We start from the raw sequence: 20,825 nt of genomic DNA on the forward strand, positions 1-20,825 counted from the left end.
CACCAGTGGTCCGTAACCGTTTCTGCTCTCGACACTGCAGGTTTGGAGCTAGACCTCACTCCTGCTTACACTGTCAGTAAAAACTCAACCCATCCACACACTTATTTTATTGTAGTTTTAAACATGTTATCTCAGATTGTAACCTAAACCTAATTTGGACCTAAACTGCCAGGGGGAAAAGAAAATAAAATGAGGTTTCATTTCACTGTTCAGAGAAAGCACAGGTTCTGTTTTTTAGTGGTAACTCTTTTAGCTCTAAACTTTTTCTTGCATTAAGAAGCCAATTAAATCTCTCCTGGGTTTTGTGGGAAGAAAACTATGGCTATCTAGGCCTGGGGATTCTGAAAAGCTGTACTCTGATTTTTTGGCAGAGAGAAAACATTTATATAACTTCAGTGATTTCTCTCTTTAGGAGCTTGAACATCAGAGAGGAGCCCTGATGAATGAAATCCAAGCTGCAAAAAACTCTTGGTTTAGCAAAACCCTGAACTCTATCAAAACGGCCACGGGCACCCAGCCACTGCAGCTGCCACAGCCCACCCAGCCACCCAAGGAGAGCACATAGTTCCAGCCTCACCCAAGCACAAGAGCACAAGGATCAACGCGCCAGAAACCCAGGAGGATTCCCCTGGCGGTCCCTTTGAAGGAAAGTAAAGGAGGCCAGAAAGCAAGCCAGAATCTTTCAGTAGCTCTCACTCTTTCTTCTATGACACTTTTCAAAGGGATGTTATTTAAACTGATCTGATTTGTGTTGAATACCTGTTTTCGAGCTTCTTTGTGGAAGGCCATGTTCAGATCCATCATAGTATTATACATTATTTTTTATGCCTGATGTTTAGTTGGAAATAAGTAATTCAGAACTAAATGCTTTTTATTTAGAACTAATTATTCATAATTATTTTTATCTTACATAAAAATGGAGATGTCTTTTATTCCAAGGTTTAAGTGATAGGAGGATATTTGTGACAGCAAAAAAAAAAAAAAAAAAAAAAAGGATTGAAACCTAAACCTCTTAACTTTTCAGGATTTATTTAGATGAAGCACACTGTGGGGCTGGTCTCAACTGCTTCCAGGTTTCCTCCTGAATGTGATTCCCTGGATAGCGATAACCTGTCCAAAGGAAAGAACAGACCTGGGGTTGAACAGTCCCCAAGAGAGTTAGGTCATTTTCATTTTCTGTTGGGTACTTCTGGAAATGAAGTGCCAAGAACCATGGAATAAGATAGGCTATTGAGAATATACACTAGATAAAAGAAACTGAGATTCTGATAAACGCGGAATAAATCATTTTAGTCCTGGTTTTCTAACAGGTCCTTTTAAGAACTCCACACAGGAATGGCCAGTTCCTCAGTATGAACACAGTTGTGACTTCTGACAAACGTAATGTCAGAAGTGGATATTGTGAGTCGCAGCCTTAGGGAACCTTCACCAGAGAAGCCTAGAAGGGCCCAGGTTCAGCCATTGTGTTTAGAATGGAATCCAGAACCAGGGACAGCATATGTCATTTAATGTTGGCAGAAACTTGCTAAGGAAACACTAACACTGTAACTTTGTTAAAGTTAGGAAATGGGAAACTGACCTCAGCTTCACATCACACTTTAATGTTAGGCAACTTCTCCTGATTTCTGTAGCTCCCTGAAAACGCGCCCTTTGTACCCCTAGATGAAGAGATGCAAATGCATTTGTAACATTTTTGAGTGAATATAAAACCTTTATAGAAATACTTATCTCATGGAAAGGTAAAGCTATTGTTTAAAAGTTGATGGAAATATTTTTTTCAATTATATTTAACATATCTATATGAATAGTACTTGCAGGAAATTCTTTGGTAAGGGTAAGACTAATTTTCCCATTTTCTAAGCTATTTTGGAGGCCTTTGGTCCTTTTATGCCACCAAACTACTGTCAGCTATGTACAATAACATTCATTGATACTCATCCTTGGCTTCATTGTTGAACATATTCTTTGCAAAGGATCTTAAACTCTGTAGTGCCAGAGTGATCCTCGTCTGTGCCATATGTTGCAATTGAAAGTAACCACACTCTTGGAAGTAAAAATCAAGTAAGAGCCATCTCAGCTCTAGGAGCATGCACTACAAGTTGCTCATGGTGGGTCCTTTTCTCTAAAATGGTCATTAAACTCTAAAAAGAGAAGTTCCCTTCATCAGTGTTTATATCATCTACAACCCATGAAACTGATAGGGTTGTTTGTTATCCTTTGTTACATTCATTAAATAATACGTTTCTTACATTAATTCTTATTTTTCCTGACATCTTTCATCATAATACTCATTTCCTTTTACCAAAAAGGAAAATAACCCAGCATTCCAAGTGTCTGTGTTGACTTTAATGTTCTATACCTGATAGTTTAGAAAAACTCGTGGGTTTTTTTGTAAAATATAATGGCTAGAAAATTGCATCTTGGTACTTGTTTTGGTAAATCATTTAGTATAATTTGTTAGCTCTACTGGTACTTTTTGCTTTGATTCCAAGAAGCCTTGTACAAGTTGCCTTATCAAATGGCCAGCTAAGTTAAAGATATTCTTTTGTTTTTTGTGAATCTCATAGTTCGACTGTACAGAGCTCTTAACTTCCAAACATCAGTACATTCCACAGAATGCCTAAGTTGCATAATTTTCCTTGAATGGTAGTTGAGGGAGAAATAGAATGGCTCCCAGTCCAGTTCTTACCAGTAGACCTGGCTCAATTTCATAGCTTCTTACGTTTTTTCTTAAACAAAGTCACCAGGTACATACATTCCAAACATTTAATAAATCTGTCTCTTGTGTTTTCTTTTAACTCTCAAAAGATTATAGTGGCAATTTATGGATTTTCTTTTCTTCTCCAATTCCGTATCATTGCTGGGTATGTGTATTGGTACCGTAAGTCTAAACTGTCCCTCACTGCAATGCCTTTGGGTCAGTAGCAATAGTAAAGATAGAAAGGAAATTCAAAATTTGGTATACGATATGATTACTTATACAATATGTTATAATAGCTGTATCTCAAACCACATGTCCTTCACTGTGTATTGTTTGAAAACTCATGCATCCCAGCATTAACTGCTAATTGCAATTTCACTTATTTTGAAATATATTTAAGAACTACTACTTTTCTCTTGATTTCTTTTAGAAAGAGATCAACAAGCCCAAGTATCCAGGAAATTTTCACATATTCTACAGTGTTTTTCATCTTTTCCTAGGATTCTTTTTCTGAAACATTCCTCCAAAAATCCAACATTTGCAACATCTGAAAAGTGATGATTTCTCTTTTGATCAAATTCTGTGAATAAATTACAGGAATGAAATTCAACTTGATCATTCAGTTCATTAGCTTTTGTATCTTGAGAGTCTTGTTTAACACGTTCTTTACAGCTGAAAGAAACCAAGCTGAATTTTGCAGTGCATATGTTTGCTAGCTTCCCACATCCTGAGCCATGGCACAATTTGGTTATATTTAGTTACATATCATTTAATGCAAAGAAATGCTCAGTTACCTAATGTTCTGTGTATGAGTGCCTATCAGAAACACTGAAAGGAATGTCATATAGGCCTATGGCCTATCTTTCCGTATAACCAATATCTCTCTTCTCCTAGCTATTAAGTTAGTAATTTCTTCTTCATTGGCTTTCTTAAATTTCCATAGTAAAGTAGAAAAGCAATCTTTGTACTGATGTTGGGATATTTAATAATATTTACCTTATTTGATTTTTTCAAATTTTTCATTCTTTTATACTATGTATTAATATTTTTCTGAAACCCCTACTCCATTTTCCTAAAATATTCTCCAGTTAGTAACTAGTGGCTTCGTTTCCTAGCAAAAGTGAGAAAAACAAGAGAGTACACAGTTTAAGGCACAAGACATGAGTTAGATTCTTAAAGCAGTTGATTAGTTAGGATGAGAATCACGTATGTAACTAATGTAAGGGATTGAGTTTTCTTCAGCTGAAATCAGTCTACTATTCTGCTAAGTTGGTTGTCTGATTTCAGGACCCCTTTAAGGGGAAAAGGAGCTTTTAAAAAATTAAATACCTTGTTTGCTTTCTCTCTCTGGAAAAGAACACATTTAATTACTTAGCAAGGTGAGTCTATTGTGTAACTTACTCTTTAAAAAAACACTCTAAAATAGCCCTGATTCTCTTGCTTCAATTTCGAGTAAGAGAGAGAATGGACAAACTCTGTCGTCTGATTTGAACACTGCTAGGTGTGTGTGTGCCTGTGATTGGTAGACTTGTCCAGAGGGTGCTTGCCTCTCTTGTAGACCCAGGTACCAAAGAGCTGAATACACACCTGGAGATCAGATACAGAAGGCCAGACAACAGCGTGGTAGCCTGTATGTTTCCAACCACCAGATATGAAAAACTCTTCCCTCTAGTTGCCATGCTGATGGTCACATGGAAGTAGAACTGCTCCAAAACATCCTTCCTCTCTCACAGTGGCTTCCGTACAATAGAGGCAAAGCCCGTGACCTTGGGAATTTCCTTATCTTTCAAAAACTACCAAAATGAATATTTTAAGTCTGGGCTGCACCTCAATAGGAGATGTTGATCTTGAGTTGTAATGAAAAAGGTGGATGTTTATGAGTAGCTCAGTGACTGCAGTCAGCTGTCAGGCGGTCCCTTCTCAGCTTCCATGTAAAAGTCTACATGTCAAGGTTATCTCCAAATGAATTTGCTACCTGCTATAAAAACATCTTCACCAACATGTCCCATTCTTCCCACCTCCATCCCTGGTTCATCATTAGTGGTATTTTGAAAACTTTAAGAAAAAAGAATCATTGAGTAGAAAATGGACATTTTAGGTTACTTTCCTTTTTCACTGGCAATAAGTTAACATGTAAAATCTTTTCCATTAAAGTGTAACTTTTAATAACTATGTTATATATAGAATAAACTATAGGGAACTGAATTACAAGGATATAAATGCTTCAAGACTCTGGTGTCATGAAAGCACAAGAATAAAGCTGGAGATGGTCCCAGAATCCAAGATGTCCCAATAGCCTTTTGCATCAGTTTCTCTGTTTTTGGTATTTTGCATAATGTATGGATCCTTAGTTCAAATGAGGGAAAGTTTCTCAGTCAGCTCCACATCCTCTCTTTCAACTCCTACCTTTCCCTTGCTGAGGAGGTAGCAGAAATTCTGTACCACCTATTTTTATGGATTCTCTGATTTTGCCCACAGCTACTCTAATAAAAACAGGTTCTAGAATAAAGGAGTTGATTAGCCCAAACAGTGCTAATTGACTAAAAAGGAAACTGTAGTGAGCAGCCTCTCTCCTCTATAAACATTGACCAATTAGATGTTTTCATAATTCCATGTATTATGTATAGTACATTCTGTAAATGTAAATGTAATGCTTGTTAAGAAAAGTGCAATTTATTGTACATTGTCCCAACAAATGTTTACTTTTATAATTGTTATGAACTTGAATTGGATTAGTATCTTGTTTTCATGTGTGAATGAAGCCTTGTAAAATAAACAAATGCAACCAAGAAGGTAACAAGGTGACTGTTATTGTGAGCCAGTGATGTTTTCAATGCTTTGTGTTGCCCTTTTGGCCCCATTAAGCAGTAATAAACATTTGTTCTGAAGTCCATGTATGTTTCTCTGATTTTTTCCTAGTTGATTTTATTCTGAATCATCTGAGCCCAGTGTTTATGTAACACGTCACAGTTGACAGTAGACTCCAGTCAACCTGCAAAGAAAAAAATAGACAGGCTTTTGCTGTGGGCTCCTCCCTGCGAAGTGATACCCTGTACAGCAGCACTGCGGTGCCCTGGCTTCCTCTCTAGAGAGGGTCCTCGGTTGCAAGGAACAGAAACTGTCTCAAGCTAGCTTCATAATAATAAGGCAATTAATTAAAAGGAAATAGGGATATTTCTCTCATAGATACCAAAGACCAAACAGTTGTTCCTGAAGAAACACGACAGGAGACTGGAATGCTGCCATCAGGAGCCCAAGCAACTCTTCTCATAATCGCTCTTCTGCTTGTCTTGCCACCTGCTGCTTTGCTGCTGCTCTCTCTGAAAACAAGTTTTCCCTGCTTCTGAGTGCACAACTTGCAAGTTTACTATCCTCTCTAAAAGTGATCAGCAGAGATGGCTAGCATCTCAGTGTCCCAATTCCAAAATCTTGCAAAAATCTGATTGGCTAATCCTGGATTAGGTGGCTGCTTCTAGTCTTTCAAGGTACAGCACAGTGATAGCATATAATTCAAAGAGAACTCCAGAGGCTTTATGGAAGTGGAGGCAGGGGGCAGAGAATATCGATCTGCATTTTGTTCTGAGAGTGAATGAAACCTTAGTGAAAGCCAAGAGACGAGTCAGCAACTCTGAGAATTCAGCATATATTTAAAAACTATTAATGAGAGATTGTAAAATTACAGTTGATGCCCCAAACCCTGACCACAGACATCTTTTTTTGGCCCATGTGGTATTCTAAAGGAGAAATTTTACATAAAAAGTAAAGGAGTCAAAGTATTCAGAAAAGATCTACTGAATTTGGCAGTTGGGAGGTCATGAGTGGTCTTGACACAAACAGTAAGCGGAACCCACTGTTCACTGTTGATTAAAGGTCCTATACTTGGTGAAGTTACATGTTAACCTCCAGACGTTTGTCCAGTAGGGATGCAAATCTCTCCTTCTTTCCAGTGGAACGGATAACCCTAGAGGTCACATATAGTTTACCACCCTGTAGGACATTAACCAGCTTGTATCTTAACTTTGCAACCTCACACTAACATTCTATTGTGAAATTGCCTGTAAGCACCCGGCTATACAAATACACTGATACAGTTTTAACATCTTTTTGGTTCCCTCATTAACTAATGAGACAAATACAAAGTTTGGCTTGGTCTTAGGTGCTAGTACTGGAGGTTGTGAGAAGTGATTTGATTCCCCACGTATTTTGAAGGTAAAGCCGGCAAGACTTGCTACAAGATGGGATGTAGGACCTGAGATTGACACTCAAGTATGACTCCTTGGCCTGAGCATTCAAGGTAATGAGCCAACCAGTCACAGAGCTGGAGAATCATTGGAGGAACTGATTTGGGGTGAGGGTGAGATATTGGGTGGAGGGGGTGTTTTTGTTTTTGTTTTCAACAAGCTGCATTTGGTGTGCTTATTAGACATTCAAGCAGAGCCAAAGTCCAAAGTCTGGCCCAGTGGAGCTGAAGATAGAGATTGGGGAGTCACTGGATAATAAATGGTATTTCAAATCTTGTGACTTTAAGGATATGTGCGAAAAGGAGTTGCCCCAGGTGCATAATCAAGCAAATTTGGAAATCACGGCATTAGGTCAAGCCTTCACGCAGTGCAATGGGATATTTGTTCCTATTAAGTACCTAACTAATTCCAGGCTTTCGGATGGACATTTTTTTTTAAAACTGAGGTATAATTAACATACAATAAAATGCACAGATCTTAGGATTTCATTCTATGAATTCTGACAATTCTATGTATCAGTGTAACATTTCTATCATCTCGGGAAAATTCCCTCCTGAGCCTACGTAAATATAACTTTTAGTTAAGTATAACACAAACAGGAAATTACACGAACGTAAGTTTACAGCTCAGTGAAATTTCTACTAAGTGAACACACCTACAACCAGCAACCAAATCAAGAAACAAAACATAACCTGAACCTTGAAAGCCCCGTCGTGGCTCCTTTCTGTCATTGTCCTCCTCACCTAAGGAAAGACTATCCTGATTTTTAACAAGATAGGCTAGTTTTATTATCTTTAGACTTCATTTAAATGGAACCAAATGATATGCACTCTTCTGTGTCTGGCTTCTATCCTTGAACGTCATGTTTGTGAGATTCGTGCACGTAGGGTGTAGCTGCACTTTGTCGGGGTTTGCACTGTATTTCCGATTCTTTACTACGACAAGGGTCAGCCTGCATCTTTCTAGTAGCTTTTTTCCTTCTCTGACTTGCTGATTCTAATCGCTACCTCGGGCGATATATAAACTGAGCGCGGGCTAGCTGACTTCTCAGGGATTACTGTCTACGTTCTCAACCGTGCTGCAGACGTTATGAGGCCGCCAATGGCTAAAATAATCTGAAAACTCGGTTTCTTAGGGGCCTTACTGAGCCGGGCTGCTGGAGCCAGGGGAGAAGCGGAACGCAATTCCCAGGAAAACTCAACACCATTATCTCTGAGGGTAATAGGCTCACTTAAATCGAATTCAAACCCGGGTGAGAACTAGAGACTCGCAGAATAGTCGACGGAGGGGAAGAAGGCACCAAGGAAGTGCTTCGACAGCGCACGAGGGAAAGGCGGGACGGTAATTACAGCCGGAGGACGAGGCGCCACTGGGGCCGGTCACGAGGCCAAGACAGCTTCACCTCCCATCGGGGTCCTCGATGACGCCACCACATCGTAATTGTTAAATCGTGGTGACGTCTCCAGAGCGCCAGAACCCACTGAAAAAACAAACTTCCCATCAGAATGCTCCACACTTAACGTCCTCGTTCGTCCCCGTTTTAAAAGAAATAGGTGGCCCACTCTCCCCATTTTTTTGTCCTTTTCTCGCAGACTCACAGACTAACCTTGGACAACATGGCTGCCTAGTTGGCCCGGTGTCCTAGAGGGGACGGAAGCAACTGCCTCTCTAGGCAACTTCCGACTTGGACCCCGACGATCAGTACGTTATTTCCGGGGTTGGGTTAAGGTACGGAGGGCGGCGGTTCCAAGCTGCGACTGCGCAGCCGGCGCAAACGGGGTCAAAGTTCAAAACATGGAGTTGCCGGGGCGGGGAGGAAGAGGCGTTACTCTTCGCGAACTGCCGCTTTGCTCGCGAGAGTTGAGCGTTGCTTCGCGGCGCGGCGGGCGGAGCGGGACCAGGCGCAGCGGGGCGGGGCTGAGCGCGGCGGACGGCGCTCGGGGGGCGGGGCCGTGGCGGCGACGGGCTCGCGAAGGTTCCAGAGGCGCCGCGTGCGGGAGGCGGGCCGCGGTCTGGCGCAGGGTCGAGTGTGCGCGCCGGCTGCGAGCCCTGCGTCTCGTGCCAGCGGTCTGCGCTCGGGGGAGCGCGCTCGCGGCGGCGTTTCGTGTTGTGCCGGGCGCGGCTGCAGCCCGGGCCCCGCCTGATCAGGCCGACCATGGCCGCAGCTTTGGAGGAGGTAAGGGGCGGCCTCGCCGTCCGCCCGCGCCCCCCTCAGCCCCGTCGCGGTCCCCGGCCTGCCTCCCGTGCGGAGCTGCCCCGGGTCGCCCGTCGGCCCCTCCCTGGGCCTTGGTGGCCCCGCGCACCTGCAGCGGCCCCGTCCCCGGTCCCCGCGGGCCCCGCTGCCCCGGGCAGCTGCGGTCAGCGGCCCCTCCCGCGGTGGGGACGGGGGGCTGCAGGCGGTGCCCTGGTGCCGGGCGCGCTCGTCCCCCTCACGCTCTCTTCGGGCCCGAGGACGCGAGGCTCGTTACGCTAAAGCCGACTGCAGCGTCGGAGGGGCGTCCCTGGGGGAGCCCGTGGGAGGCGAGGAGCCGTCGGTCCCGGCGCTTGACTTCTCTGAGTCCTGGTTGCTCTGCGCCTTCGGGTGGCTGTGTTACTTGGGGCAAGTTCTCTGCTGCTCTGTGCCGCAGTCGGATCCGTTTCAGAGGGTTGGAAAGACCAAGTAATCGTTGTAAATGTTGAAAGCAGTGCTTGGCACCCAGCAGGTCGCTCTATACGTTTTAAAAAACAAATTGGAAAGTTGTAAGTGGTGGTGGGAAATAGCCTTTGTCTGTTTTCGGCTCTGTAAACCGGACGGGGCAGCTAAGCTCGTTGGAGGCACAGTTTGCGCGGTGACAAAATGGGAGTGCTCCTGCTGGCGGCGCTCTGCTCCTGGCCTGAAAGGATGTCACTACATAAAACCGTTAGTCACAGACAAGTGTTGGTGTATATGAGCTGGATTTGTTTTCTAGAAACCTTTTCCTCAATATGGACAAGACTGGGAATCTTAAATAAGTCTAAGAATCTGCCTAAAATGAAGAAAAAGTGTGTTTAGTGTTGGTCTGGATGACTTCCCCGAGTTTGTGTAAACGGCAGGCCGTGGGGCGCCATGTGCCCCGAGGAGAGTCTCTGAAGGGACTTCACAGTCATACCTCTGGGGAGCTCAGTATTAATCCAAGTTAGGGCCCTTCTCAATTCAGGTGCTTAAAAACACGTATTTAGGTACACTCTTGGGGGAGGTGTTTTGGTTTTAGATAAAATTCACTGTTTTTAACCATTTTAAAGTGTGCAGTTTAGTGTTTTTAGTATCTTCACAGTGTTGCACAACCATCGCTAACTACAGAGCGTTCCCATCACCCCCAACAGAAACCTGTGAACAGTCCTGAGCGGTCAGTCCCCATCCCCCCGCCCCATCAAGCTCGCGTCTGCTTTCTCTCTGGGTTTGCCTGTTCTGGGCACTTCGTATAAATGGAACCTCACATTATGTGGCCTTTCCTTTTTGCCTTTCACTCAGCATAATGTTTTCAGGTTCATCCATGGGGTGGCATGTGTTCCTTTTTATGGCTGAATCATATTCTGTTGTATGGTAACACATTTTGTCTGTCCATTCATCAGTTGATGGACATTTGGATTCTTTCCGCCTTTTGGTTGTTAGGAACAGTGCTGCTCTGAATACTTGTGTACCACTTTTTATGTGGACGTAGTGTTTTCAGTTCTCTGAGGTCTGTCCCTAGGCGTGGACTGCAGGGTCTTATGGTGACTCTGAGAAACTGCTAAACTCCTTCCAGAGTGGCTGCACCATTTTACATTCCCACAAGCAGTGTATGAAGGTTCTGCTTTCTGCACATAGTCGTCGACACTTAATATTTCCTGGGGTTTTGTGTTTTTTTGTTGTTGATGCTAGCCATCCTAGTGGGTTGAAGTGGTAGCTCACTGTGGTTTTGATGTGCGTTGCCTTAATGAGTAATAATGTTAAGCATCTTTTCATGTGCTTGGTGGCCATTGCCTGTATCTTTGGAGAAATGTCTAAGTCCTTTGCCCGTTTCGAGGCACTTTAGTTTTAATGTCTCCTAGTGAAGAATTTGGAAGTAGATTAGAAGATAAAGCTTGAATGTTGGTGGGTGGGCAGGGATGAAAGGGAAATGCAGTTTTGCATAAGAAAAACAAATGAATGCCAAGGTCAATTAGATGAGAAGCTGCTGTAGCCAAGACATCTTCAAGTGTGTGTGCAGGAAAAGCACCAAAGGGATCGATCTTACCGGTTTCAGGTCTGCAAATAGAACTGAGGAGTTGCCTGCAACAGGCCTGCTGTAAGGTGCCCAGACCTGGAGTGTCTGCCTTTCTTGTGTGCTTTGTCAGGGCCTACACTGGCCGGAAAGAGGGTCTGGGAATCTCTTGCTTAATTCTCAGAGTTCTTTTCCAAGTCTCCTAGAGAAAAGATTCCTGTTCTAGTCAAGAAGTAAAATATCTTGTTTCGACTTGATACATTTTCTCTTTTAAAACGCCTTACTCTGGGAACAGGTATACTCGTTTTACGTTTCAGTATTTTTATCATATTGGTATTAGAATCAGTGTGTATTTTTTTAAACCATTATAATGAAAAAGATTGTTTTGAACTAAAGCATGTTGGTTCTATGCTCAGAAGATGAGTTGCAATTATTTTCATCTTAATATGATTTTAGGAGAGGGAGTAGAGTATGGACCAAGAGACTGGGCCCAGTTGGACTCTATCCTGTGTTATCAGTTACTGACAGGTGAAACGGGGCCTCTGAGTTAAATGAGAAAGTAAAAGGCTTGGTAAAAGAAAAGCATTCGTTTTTTTGTTACTGAATTTCATGTGACTATTAAGAAACAAAGACTTTCAAACTCTGTATTTCGGATATTATATACTGAGTTATCAAGCATTTAAAGATTTTTATATTGAGCCTTTATATGATCTCAGGCTGTGATATAAGTCTTGTCAAATTGCTAGTATCAAGCCAGAATGTAAAGTTATTTTAAGACAAAATAAATCCCTTGTTTGTAAAGATCTTACACATTTGCAATATGTGAGAGGATAACTGGGAAAACTTTTTTTTGCTGAGGAAGATTAGCCCTGAGCTAACCTGTGCCAATCTTCCTCTATTTTGTATGTGAGATGCCGCCACAGCACGGCTGATGAGTGGTGTAGGTCCACACAAGGGATACAAACCCAGGCTGCCAAAGCAGAGTATGCCACACTTAACCACTGTGTCATGGGGCTGGCCCCTGGGAAAACATTTTTAAGACCAATTAATTTTCTAACTGTGTCTCTAACTCTTGAACTTGATAAAATGTTGGCGCTCTCTCTTGAAAATAGAAACAGAAATAGACATTGGGAGGCAATGTATTGGTATAAGAAGAAAAAAGCAGGTGGCATTTTCATTGATCCCAGAGGGTGTGACATATTGGAGTGTTATGTTAGCCCAGGTTTTTTCCCTCTACTGTGTAGCCAAATCCCAGACTTTTGTCTGGAAGATTAACCTGGAGCTTCAGAACAAGACTTTTTTTTTTTTTTTTAACTGAGATTCATAATAGTTTACATTGTTGTGAAATTTCAGTTGTACGTATGTACATATCTCGCCTGTCACCACACAAATGCTCCCCTTCACCCCCTGTGCCCACCCCCCAGCCCCTTCCCCCTGGTAACCACTGAACTGTTTCTTTGTCCATGTGTTTGTTTATATTCCACATATGAGCGAAATCATCTGGTGTTTGTTTTCTCCATCTGGCTTATTTCGCTTAGCATGATTCCCTCCAGGTCCATCCATGTAGTTGCAAATGAGGTGATTTTGTCTTTTTTTTATGGCTGAGTAGTATCCCGTTGTGTATGTATATATACCACATCTTCTTTATCCATTCATCAGTCGATGGGCACTTGGATTGTTTCCATGTCTTGGCTATTCTAATAGTGCTGCAGTGAGCATATGTTACTTTGGATTGTTGATTAGAACAAGTCTTCTTAAAAGCAAAAATGTCTTTTTTTATCTTGTCTTAAAAATTCAAACTTTGTGTGTGTAATATCTGGGGTGGGAGATCAGTGAGGACCAATCACTGACAGGAAGTAGAGGATTACCTAGGAGAGTTGCTGTAGCATTTCACCACGCTCATCATGTATTCACTCATCTGTTTTATTTTAATATTTTAAAAATGCCTAATATCTGATGACTAGGACTGGATGTCATAAAGAAATCCATGAACTCGGTTTTTTTTTTAAGATTTCTTTATTCCAGTTTATAAATCACAAAAGTATTTTGTAAATAAAATGTTCCAAAACAGAGGCAGATAACAAGTCTACCAAACTGGAAAATTTAGGCTTGATTACCTACTGTTAACTTGAAGATTGTTAAGTTTTCCTTTTAAAAAAAAAAAGGCAGTTTGAGTTAGTTACAATTCCGTAGGCTGGAGGAAAGAATCCAAGTTGTAACCCAACCCTAGAAAATTTAAATGACCCACTTAATTCTTAGCTCTTATCTCAGTAAATTGAAATAACCAATAAGCACAATATCAAGCTACTATCTTATTTATTATAGCTAACTTATCTTTTATTTTAACACAGCTACAGAAAGATCTAGAAGAGGTGAAGGTGCTACTGGAAAAAGCCACTAGAAAAAGAGTACGTGATGCCCTTACAGCTGAAAAATCCAAGATTGAGACAGAAATCAAAAACAAGATGCAGCAGAAATCACAGAAGAAAGCAGAACTTCTTGACAATGAAAAGCCAGCGGCTGTGGTTGCTCCCATTACAACGGGCTATACCGTGAAAATCAGTAATTACGGTATGACTTGCTCCCCTGCATCCAGCTCTTCCTGCCTGCAGGCAGCCTCTTCTTCACTAGTGACCCACTGACAAATGTAGTTTTTAAAATAGTTTTGAGTGTTTTGGTGGTTTGAAAGAGAGCACCCATCAATTCTTATTTAATAAGATACTTTTTAAGAGATGAAAAAGGAAAGGATGCATTCTAGAAGCTACTAACAAAAGAGTAAGATGATTTAGTACAATGAGTAGTAGCAGCAAGAAGGAACCTATTCTCAAATACAGTCAGTAGATGTGAAACACAGCTTTTTGATTTGTTTTCACCATTTTTGCATTTCGCTTTGCCAAACAACCGCCAGTATTAACTGAGGAAAGGAATCCAGTTAAATTCAAAAAACATTTTTGAGCATCTAATATGTGCCCCTGTTGTGCTTGGACTTCTGGATACACAACAGTGACCAAGACCCAGTCCCGGCTCGTGGTGTGGTTGGGATACAAACACAGCTGATACCATAACAATGTAAATAACACCATTTCCCTCAGTAGATCATAAACACTCTTGTTTTGGAAGCAGTGCGACTTACATCTGAGTGATGAGCTCTCACAAGGGCGGGGGCAGTCTTATTTTTTGTGCTCACAATATCTAGCACGTAGTTAGTACTTAGAAATATTTGTTTAGCTGAACTGAATGGAGATTTATAAAGTATTATGGGAATACAGGTGATAAAACAATTCTGCTGGAGGTTAGGAACAGTCTGAATTAGAAAAGATGTTTGAGTTTGAAGGGTGAGTTCAGCAAGTGTGGGAAAGGAGAGGGAGTTGCATGAGCAAAGGACACAGATCCCTGAAAGGCATCATGTATTTTGAGTATTGTCATAGTGAAGAGCAGTGTGTGTGTCGTGCTGAATAGAGGCACTGTAGGAGATAGGCTGTGTCCTTAGTTGACTGTAGGAAACTGGTCTGAAGGTGGTAGGGTTTTGGTATGTTGGTCACATTAGCAGATTTGGATGAAGTGGACTCCCTAAATTTATATTCTCCCTTGTCAGGGAATGGAGTTGAGAAAGCTAGGATTGTGTTGTTGAATTGTTTAGAGAAGTAGAAATGATTATGGAACTAGACAATAGTGATGGTTAGCCATCTCGCTTAGTGGAGAATTACCAATATTTAGGTATTGCACAAAACTATTTCCATAAAAGGGGAAGTGAACTACTCTTAACATATTTAATGATCATATTCCTTATTCTAAGGACTAAAAAGAACATGGGCATTGTGTTCAGTAAACCTGGATTTGGAGCCAAGTTCTAGCACTAGTTAGATGCCTAACTTTGGGGAGATTATTTCACTGCTTTGAAGCTCAATTTCTCCATCTAGAAAGTTTTTTTTTTTTCATGTTTCTATTACTGGATTTTCATTTTACTGAGTTTTATGATGAGCCATATGCATATGCTGTTCTAGAGATAATAGCAGATTTTACTCCTGTCCCATTTTGTTGTTGTTACTAGGATGGGATCAGTCAGATAAGTTTGTGAAAATCTACATTACCTTACCTGGAGTTCATCAAGTCCCCACTGAGAATGTGCAGGTGCATTTCACAGAGAGGTGAGTTCTCATAATGAGAAAGACAGTGATCATTAAATCAGAGACTGCCTTATTACAGCTCATTTCTTTGCACTTTTGAAAGTTCTGCTTAATTTAGAATTAATTATCCATTACACCTGCTTTGAAGGGGTGAGTCGTATCATCTGGCATGGCCAGATGCACATGCAAAAATAAAACTGGTGACTTTTCCCACAAGGATTATAGAATACCTTTCATAGAACGAGAAAGATAATGTATTTACTATTATGTTGTAGGTCATTTGATCTTCTGGTAAAGAATCTAAATGGGAAGAGTTACTCCATGATTGTGAACAATCTTTTGAAACCCATCTCTGTGGAAGGCAGTTCAAAAAAAGTAAGTTTGCTTTTTTATCATAATTTTCTTAAACCTTAAATTGAACGTGGCCTATTTAGAACTGAGATGAACTAGAATTAATTTAACCTCTATTATAGGGATCAGCAAACTACCACCTGTCGCCTGTTTTGTAAATAAAGTTGTATTTGAACATACTCACACACATTTGTTGATGTGTTGTCTGTGGCTGCTTTCGTGCTACAGTGGCACAGTTAAGCAGCCGCAACAGAGCATATCGCCCACGAAGCCTAAGATATTAACTGTCTGGCCCTTTACAGAAAGTGTTTGCCAACCCGGCTCTAGAAGAATAGATTATTATAAGAATATTGCATTAAAATCAGGAGGGGAATAAACTTTAAAATGGTTAAGAGTGAGATTTGTGTTTTAATGCCAGTTTTGCCGTTTGCTAGTGACCTTAGCTCATTTAATCACTCTGTGCCTCAGTTTCCTTATTTGTACAATGGGAATAATAATTTATTTCAAATAGTTGAAATGATATGCTGAAATGAACGATATATAAAGTACTTAAATTGATGGTAGCTATTATCAGAAGCACTCTGTAAGTTTGATACATAAAGGGACTTAAGCACTTAGCCTGGTTGGAGTTAGTAGACGCTATAAAAATACTCTTTTAAAAAACTATTACTCATACTTTTCACTAATTCAGATAATCCCTCTTTTACCTAATTTAAGTAAATGAGCTTTAATGATTGTGGTATATGGAAGTGCCATTCTGCCATCTCTGTTTACATAGAGTTGTGTAGCAGCATAGAGGTAATACTAGAAGATAATTTATTGATTAGCTTGTGTTTCACTGCTCCCTTCATCTGCCAATCCCATAGTTGAAGGAACACTCAAACTCCAGGAGCACTACAACTCCTAGGAGCTACATGGATCACTGTTGAAAGAGTTGTGTACTTTTACTCTTTCTGCTTTCTCACCTTCCAAACTCTTTACCCATACTGCCTTATGATTTGATTTTCTCCCTCTCTCTGACCCCCTTACTATGTTACTCTCCTTCAGTCACCAAAATCCTGCCACTCCTCCTTCCTTTTTTTTCCAAACACACCAAAATCATCTCATTTTGGAGCCTCTCTCTTTGCTGTGCCAACTGCCTCTATAGAAGGCCCTTTCTCCTAGATCTTGGGCCACAGCTCAGATTTCACCTCAGAGGCCTTCCTAAGGAAGCTTGTCCCCTAAATCCCAGTGACACCTTTGTTTGAGAACACTTTGTACTTAAAGGTATTCCAGTTTCACTTGTTTATGGTTTTCTCCTCCAGGAGTATTTGGACTCTGACCTATTCCTAAAAGTATTACTAACACCTAAAACAGGTCCTACACATCATAGTAACTCGATTAATTCAGTAAATAATTGTTTTCTAAATATTCATGCTTATCTCCACGTGTTCTAAGTTATACCTGTTTTCCTGCTTTTCTTCCAGGTCAAGACAGACACAGTTCTTATCTTATGTAGAAAGAAAGCAGAAAACACACGGTGGGACTACCTGACACAGGTTGAAAAAGAATGCAAAGAGAAAGAGTGAGTCTACTTTCACTTCTTTAAGAATTTTAATGTATTCTTTGCTGGGATTGTAGATTTTTAATAGTTTGTCTTTATGGATAATAGAGTTGTCTAGTTTCTGATTTGACCATCTGCCTCCTAATGTCTACTGACTAACCGATTATCTTCTATTTGCTTTCAACTGTCAGAACCTGCCTGAAGAGGGCACGTGTCCAGCAAGGTGCTTTTTAAGGAGGGCTTTGTGGTTTTGGTTGGCTCTCTGTACTGTTTCTCAACCCTGGGCCACTGGTGCTTCTATGTAGATTCTGTGCCCATTCCCCAAGATTCTATAGCAGTAGTCGAGAGAGGCCCAGATATCCTTCTCTGGGTTTTGAACTTCACTCAGATTTCTGATATGTAGTTAGTTTCACTATCACTGTGTAGAGTGTAGAGTGACAAGATAGAATACTTTTATCCTACTTAGTAGTGGCTATTCTAAAAACATGTTCAAAGATACTTCCATTCTAGGTCAGATGTTTCTCTGCTGTCCATCTCCTGCAGGGGCTGTGCACTACAGTGAGTCAGTGAGCCATCCCCATTTCTCTTACTCCTCCCCTCTGATTGCCGGCGTACATTTGGTGTGTGGTTGGCTAGAGTTAGGCACTATCTGTTGGGTTGGTTTTAAATCTAGAATGAATTACCTGAGTGCAGGACCTTGTCTTACTGTACTGGATCCCCACTGCCCAGTACAGAATCAATAAATGAGGTGAATGAAGAGTTAAATATAAATTAATTGGCCCAGTTTAGACATTGAACCAGAAGTATTGGCTACATGAAGGACCATGCTTTTACCCCCAGGCCCAGACCCGTGTAAGGGGAGGGCTTTTCTAATTAAAAAATGTGTGAGTTTCAATATGTGTCCATGTGAAAGGGATGTTTGTGTTTTTCCCTCAATGAAAGTATTTTTTTCAAATTATACGTGGAAACATGCTTTTAAAAAATTAAAACAGTTCAGAAAAGTAAATGCTTATTTTTCCTGCTAAAAATCACCTAAAATCCCAGTCCGAAGATAACCCCCACCGTTTTGAAGACCACTCTTTCATGCACTGTGTGGGTGTATGTTGTTTTCGTTAAGATGAATTTGTGCATGCTGTGAATTGTGAATATCTTTGGATACTCTGCCTTCCCCTTATTTCCACCCCTCCACTTCCTACCACTGTTAACAACCTGATTTGTATCTTTCCATACTTGGTAATCATACATATAAAATTTGTCAGTAAATGGGATAATTTTTATACATATATATATATATATTTCTCTATTTATATCTATCTCCATTTTTATTGTGTTTTCTTTTTAACAGAAAGCCCTCCTATGACACTGAAACAGATCCTAGTGAGGGATTGATGAATGTTCTAAAGAAAATTTATGAAGATGGAGATGATGACATGAAGCGAACCATTAATAAAGCCTGGGTGGAATCAAGAGAGAAGCAAGCAAAAGGAGAGACAGAATTTTGAGACTTGAAAGTCCTTTTGGGAACTGACGTGGAAATATTGATGTTTCCAACAAGGAAATGTTGGTGAGCTGCACAGATAAATTTGACAGATAACTATTTACACAGCCTTCTAAGTAAAGGCAGTGAATTCTCCATTTCCTACTGGAGGATTTATTTAAATAAAATATGCTTATTAAACATTTCCTCCAAAGATGGTTTCCTGAGTAACCTGGTCATTTTGTTCAAGAAAGGGTAATGTTGCATTCTCTTGTGAAATGTAAAAAAAGCAAGTCTTGCCTAATGAAAACGCTACATTGTGTGTATTTTTGTTCAGCTAAGAGGTGGAAAACAAGTTATTGCTTGCCATTAAGTTGTTGATATCAGCTCCCACCAATGTAAGAATAAGTAAAAATAAAACCTGAAGTTTTGCATAAAATGCAGATTTGTACCTGTGCTTTTGAGGCTGCTGTAGAGGTTGGTCTCTTTTCTGTTAGCAGCTGAAGTAATGCATGTGCTGTGAGTTACTGTGCTCTGATGCTCTGATGATCTCGGCATAAGTGGTTTTCTCTAGATTGCAGTACATTTATGAATAAATTGAAACTAAATCCAAACTTGACAAGCATAGACAGACATTTTTGTATAGTGTTAGTAAGTTTTGCTATGGATCAGATACCTTACAAAAGCAACAACCATAAAGAAAAAATAAATGGGAAAATCCTTCTATTCCTGTGTTCAATAAAGTTAGGTTTTTATTCAGTGGAATAACTTTACTATCTGTCCAGGAGTGTGTCAGAAAAGTCAGGCTTTTAGAGGGAGTTTATTTTAGAGAGAATTAAGTCCCTCTAAAATCAGGAGCAAGAGCAAGATGGCTTTATTCTCCATTACTACGTTGCATTGGAGGTATTTGCCAATGTAGTTAGATAAGAGAAAGCAATTAAATGCATGGAGGAAAAACCAAGAGGATTAACCAAAACGACTACAGTTAATAAGAGAATTCGGTGGGGTTTTAAATTAACATTAAAGAAACAGCCTGTGAATAGGATAGCTGTTGCTAAATGTTGAGCCCATTATAAAACCTCTATCATTTAAAGCCATGATGTTGGCACGTGAATAAACAGACCAATGGAACAGACTAGAAAAAGACCCAAAGCAATTGCAGGTTTCAGAATATAAAGCAGCATTTCAAAACTAGGGAAGAGATGGGCTTTTATTGAGATAGTGAGATAACTAAAAATAACTACAGGATTTATTCCAAACAGATCAAAGGTCTAGATGCACAACTGAAGCCATGAGTTCTGGATTGAACTCCATTATAACCTAAGCGTGAGGGAAAACTATACTATGTGACTTAAAATCTAGAAGTAATAAAGCTAAATGTTGATAATTTCAACTACATAATAAATGTTTACGTAGCCAAAAAACCCACACTAACCAAAAACATGACACATTAAGAGGATTCCAAAGTTATGAACTGTCATAGAAAAAGAAATCTAAATGACCTTTAACATCAAAAAATGCTCATCTTGTTCAGAAGAGAGAGAGTAATAAAAAATTCTGCTTGCTACCTTTTATTGGAAAAATGCCAAACGTTTAACACTGTTGAGGGTATGGGGAAATACGTAGAGTGCAATGAAAAGGTTGAGAAGCTTAAAACTCGTACAGAGGGGTAGTTGATAATATCTGCCAGAATTATATATGCATTTATTCTCTGACTCAAAATTCTTCTAGGCTCTTTCCCAAAGATAACACTGGCAAAAATTTGGAATGATACATGCGAAAGATTGGAAACACTCAAATGTCAGTTAATAGGGGACTTGCTGAAAAAACTGGAACATCCACACACTGAGTACTTACAGTCACAAAAAGAAATGAAGAGTATCTCTCTGTACTGATAGAGCATGATCACAGGACCTAGTAAGTGGAAAAGCGAATGCAGAGCACTGGTCCACCTGACCAGCTTAGTGTTAGAAAGGGTGAGGTGAATCCACAGACACGTGTATTTGCTTATATTCAAACTGGAAGAGTAAATCCAAAACTAAGGGTTACCAGTAGAAGGAAAGAGGTGGGACAGAAGCATACTTCTGTGAATGTGCCTTTTTCTGTAGTTTTGACTTTGGAACCACTTAAAATTTAACAATTTAAAAGCTAAATAAATAACCCAAAAATTAGAAAGCAAACCT

General features: G+C 40.4%; 3 protein-coding genes across 13 annotated transcripts in view; 2 read left to right on the top strand and 1 right to left on the bottom strand.

The window, feature by feature from the left end:
- Nucleotides 1–5,594, top strand: part of RABGAP1L (RAB GTPase activating protein 1 like) — a 675,876-nt gene extending 670,282 nt beyond the window's left edge. For all 10 annotated transcript variants that reach the window (XM_070590936.1, XM_070590934.1, XM_070590935.1 and 7 more), the window contains one exon: nt 413–5,594. In XM_070590936.1, the coding sequence (XP_070447037.1) occupies nt 413–565 (153 nt within the window). In that variant the 3' untranslated portion in view covers nt 566–5,594. The remainder of the gene's footprint in view (nt 1–412) is intronic.
- Nucleotides 869–9,212, bottom strand: LOC103552158 (protein translocase subunit SecD-like). Of its 2 annotated transcripts, XR_011531966.1 has the most exons (3): nt 8,549–8,686; nt 1,580–1,658; nt 869–1,110 (listed from the first exon to the last, which is right to left on the bottom strand). XR_011531966.1 is itself a non-coding variant. In XM_070590953.1 (2 exons), the coding sequence occupies exon 1, from the start codon at nt 9,097–9,099 to the stop codon at nt 8,641–8,643; it is 459 nt and encodes a 152-aa protein (XP_070447054.1). In that variant the 5' UTR covers nt 9,100–9,212; the 3' UTR covers nt 5,492–5,693; nt 8,549–8,640. The 2 variants fall into 2 exon arrangements, 1 of the variants encoding a protein (XP_070447054.1); XM_070590953.1 differs by lacking the exons at nt 869–1,110; nt 1,580–1,658 and adding an exon at nt 5,492–5,693 and having other exon boundaries at nt 8,549–9,212.
- CACYBP (calcyclin binding protein) lies at nt 8,841–19,081 on the top strand. The gene is made up of 6 exons (XM_008521985.2): nt 8,841–9,118; nt 13,496–13,715; nt 15,196–15,292; nt 15,547–15,646; nt 17,089–17,186; nt 18,511–19,081. The coding sequence occupies exons 1-6, from the start codon at nt 9,098–9,100 to the stop codon at nt 18,665–18,667; spliced, it is 693 nt and encodes a 230-aa protein (XP_008520207.1). The 5' UTR covers nt 8,841–9,097; the 3' UTR covers nt 18,668–19,081.
- The last annotated feature ends 1,744 nt before the right edge of the window (nt 19,082–20,825 follow it).

This window comes from Equus przewalskii, chromosome 23 (assembly GCF_037783145.1).
Source record: "Equus przewalskii isolate Varuska chromosome 23, EquPr2, whole genome shotgun sequence".
NCBI classification, from domain to species: Eukaryota; Metazoa; Chordata; class Mammalia; order Perissodactyla; family Equidae; genus Equus; species Equus przewalskii.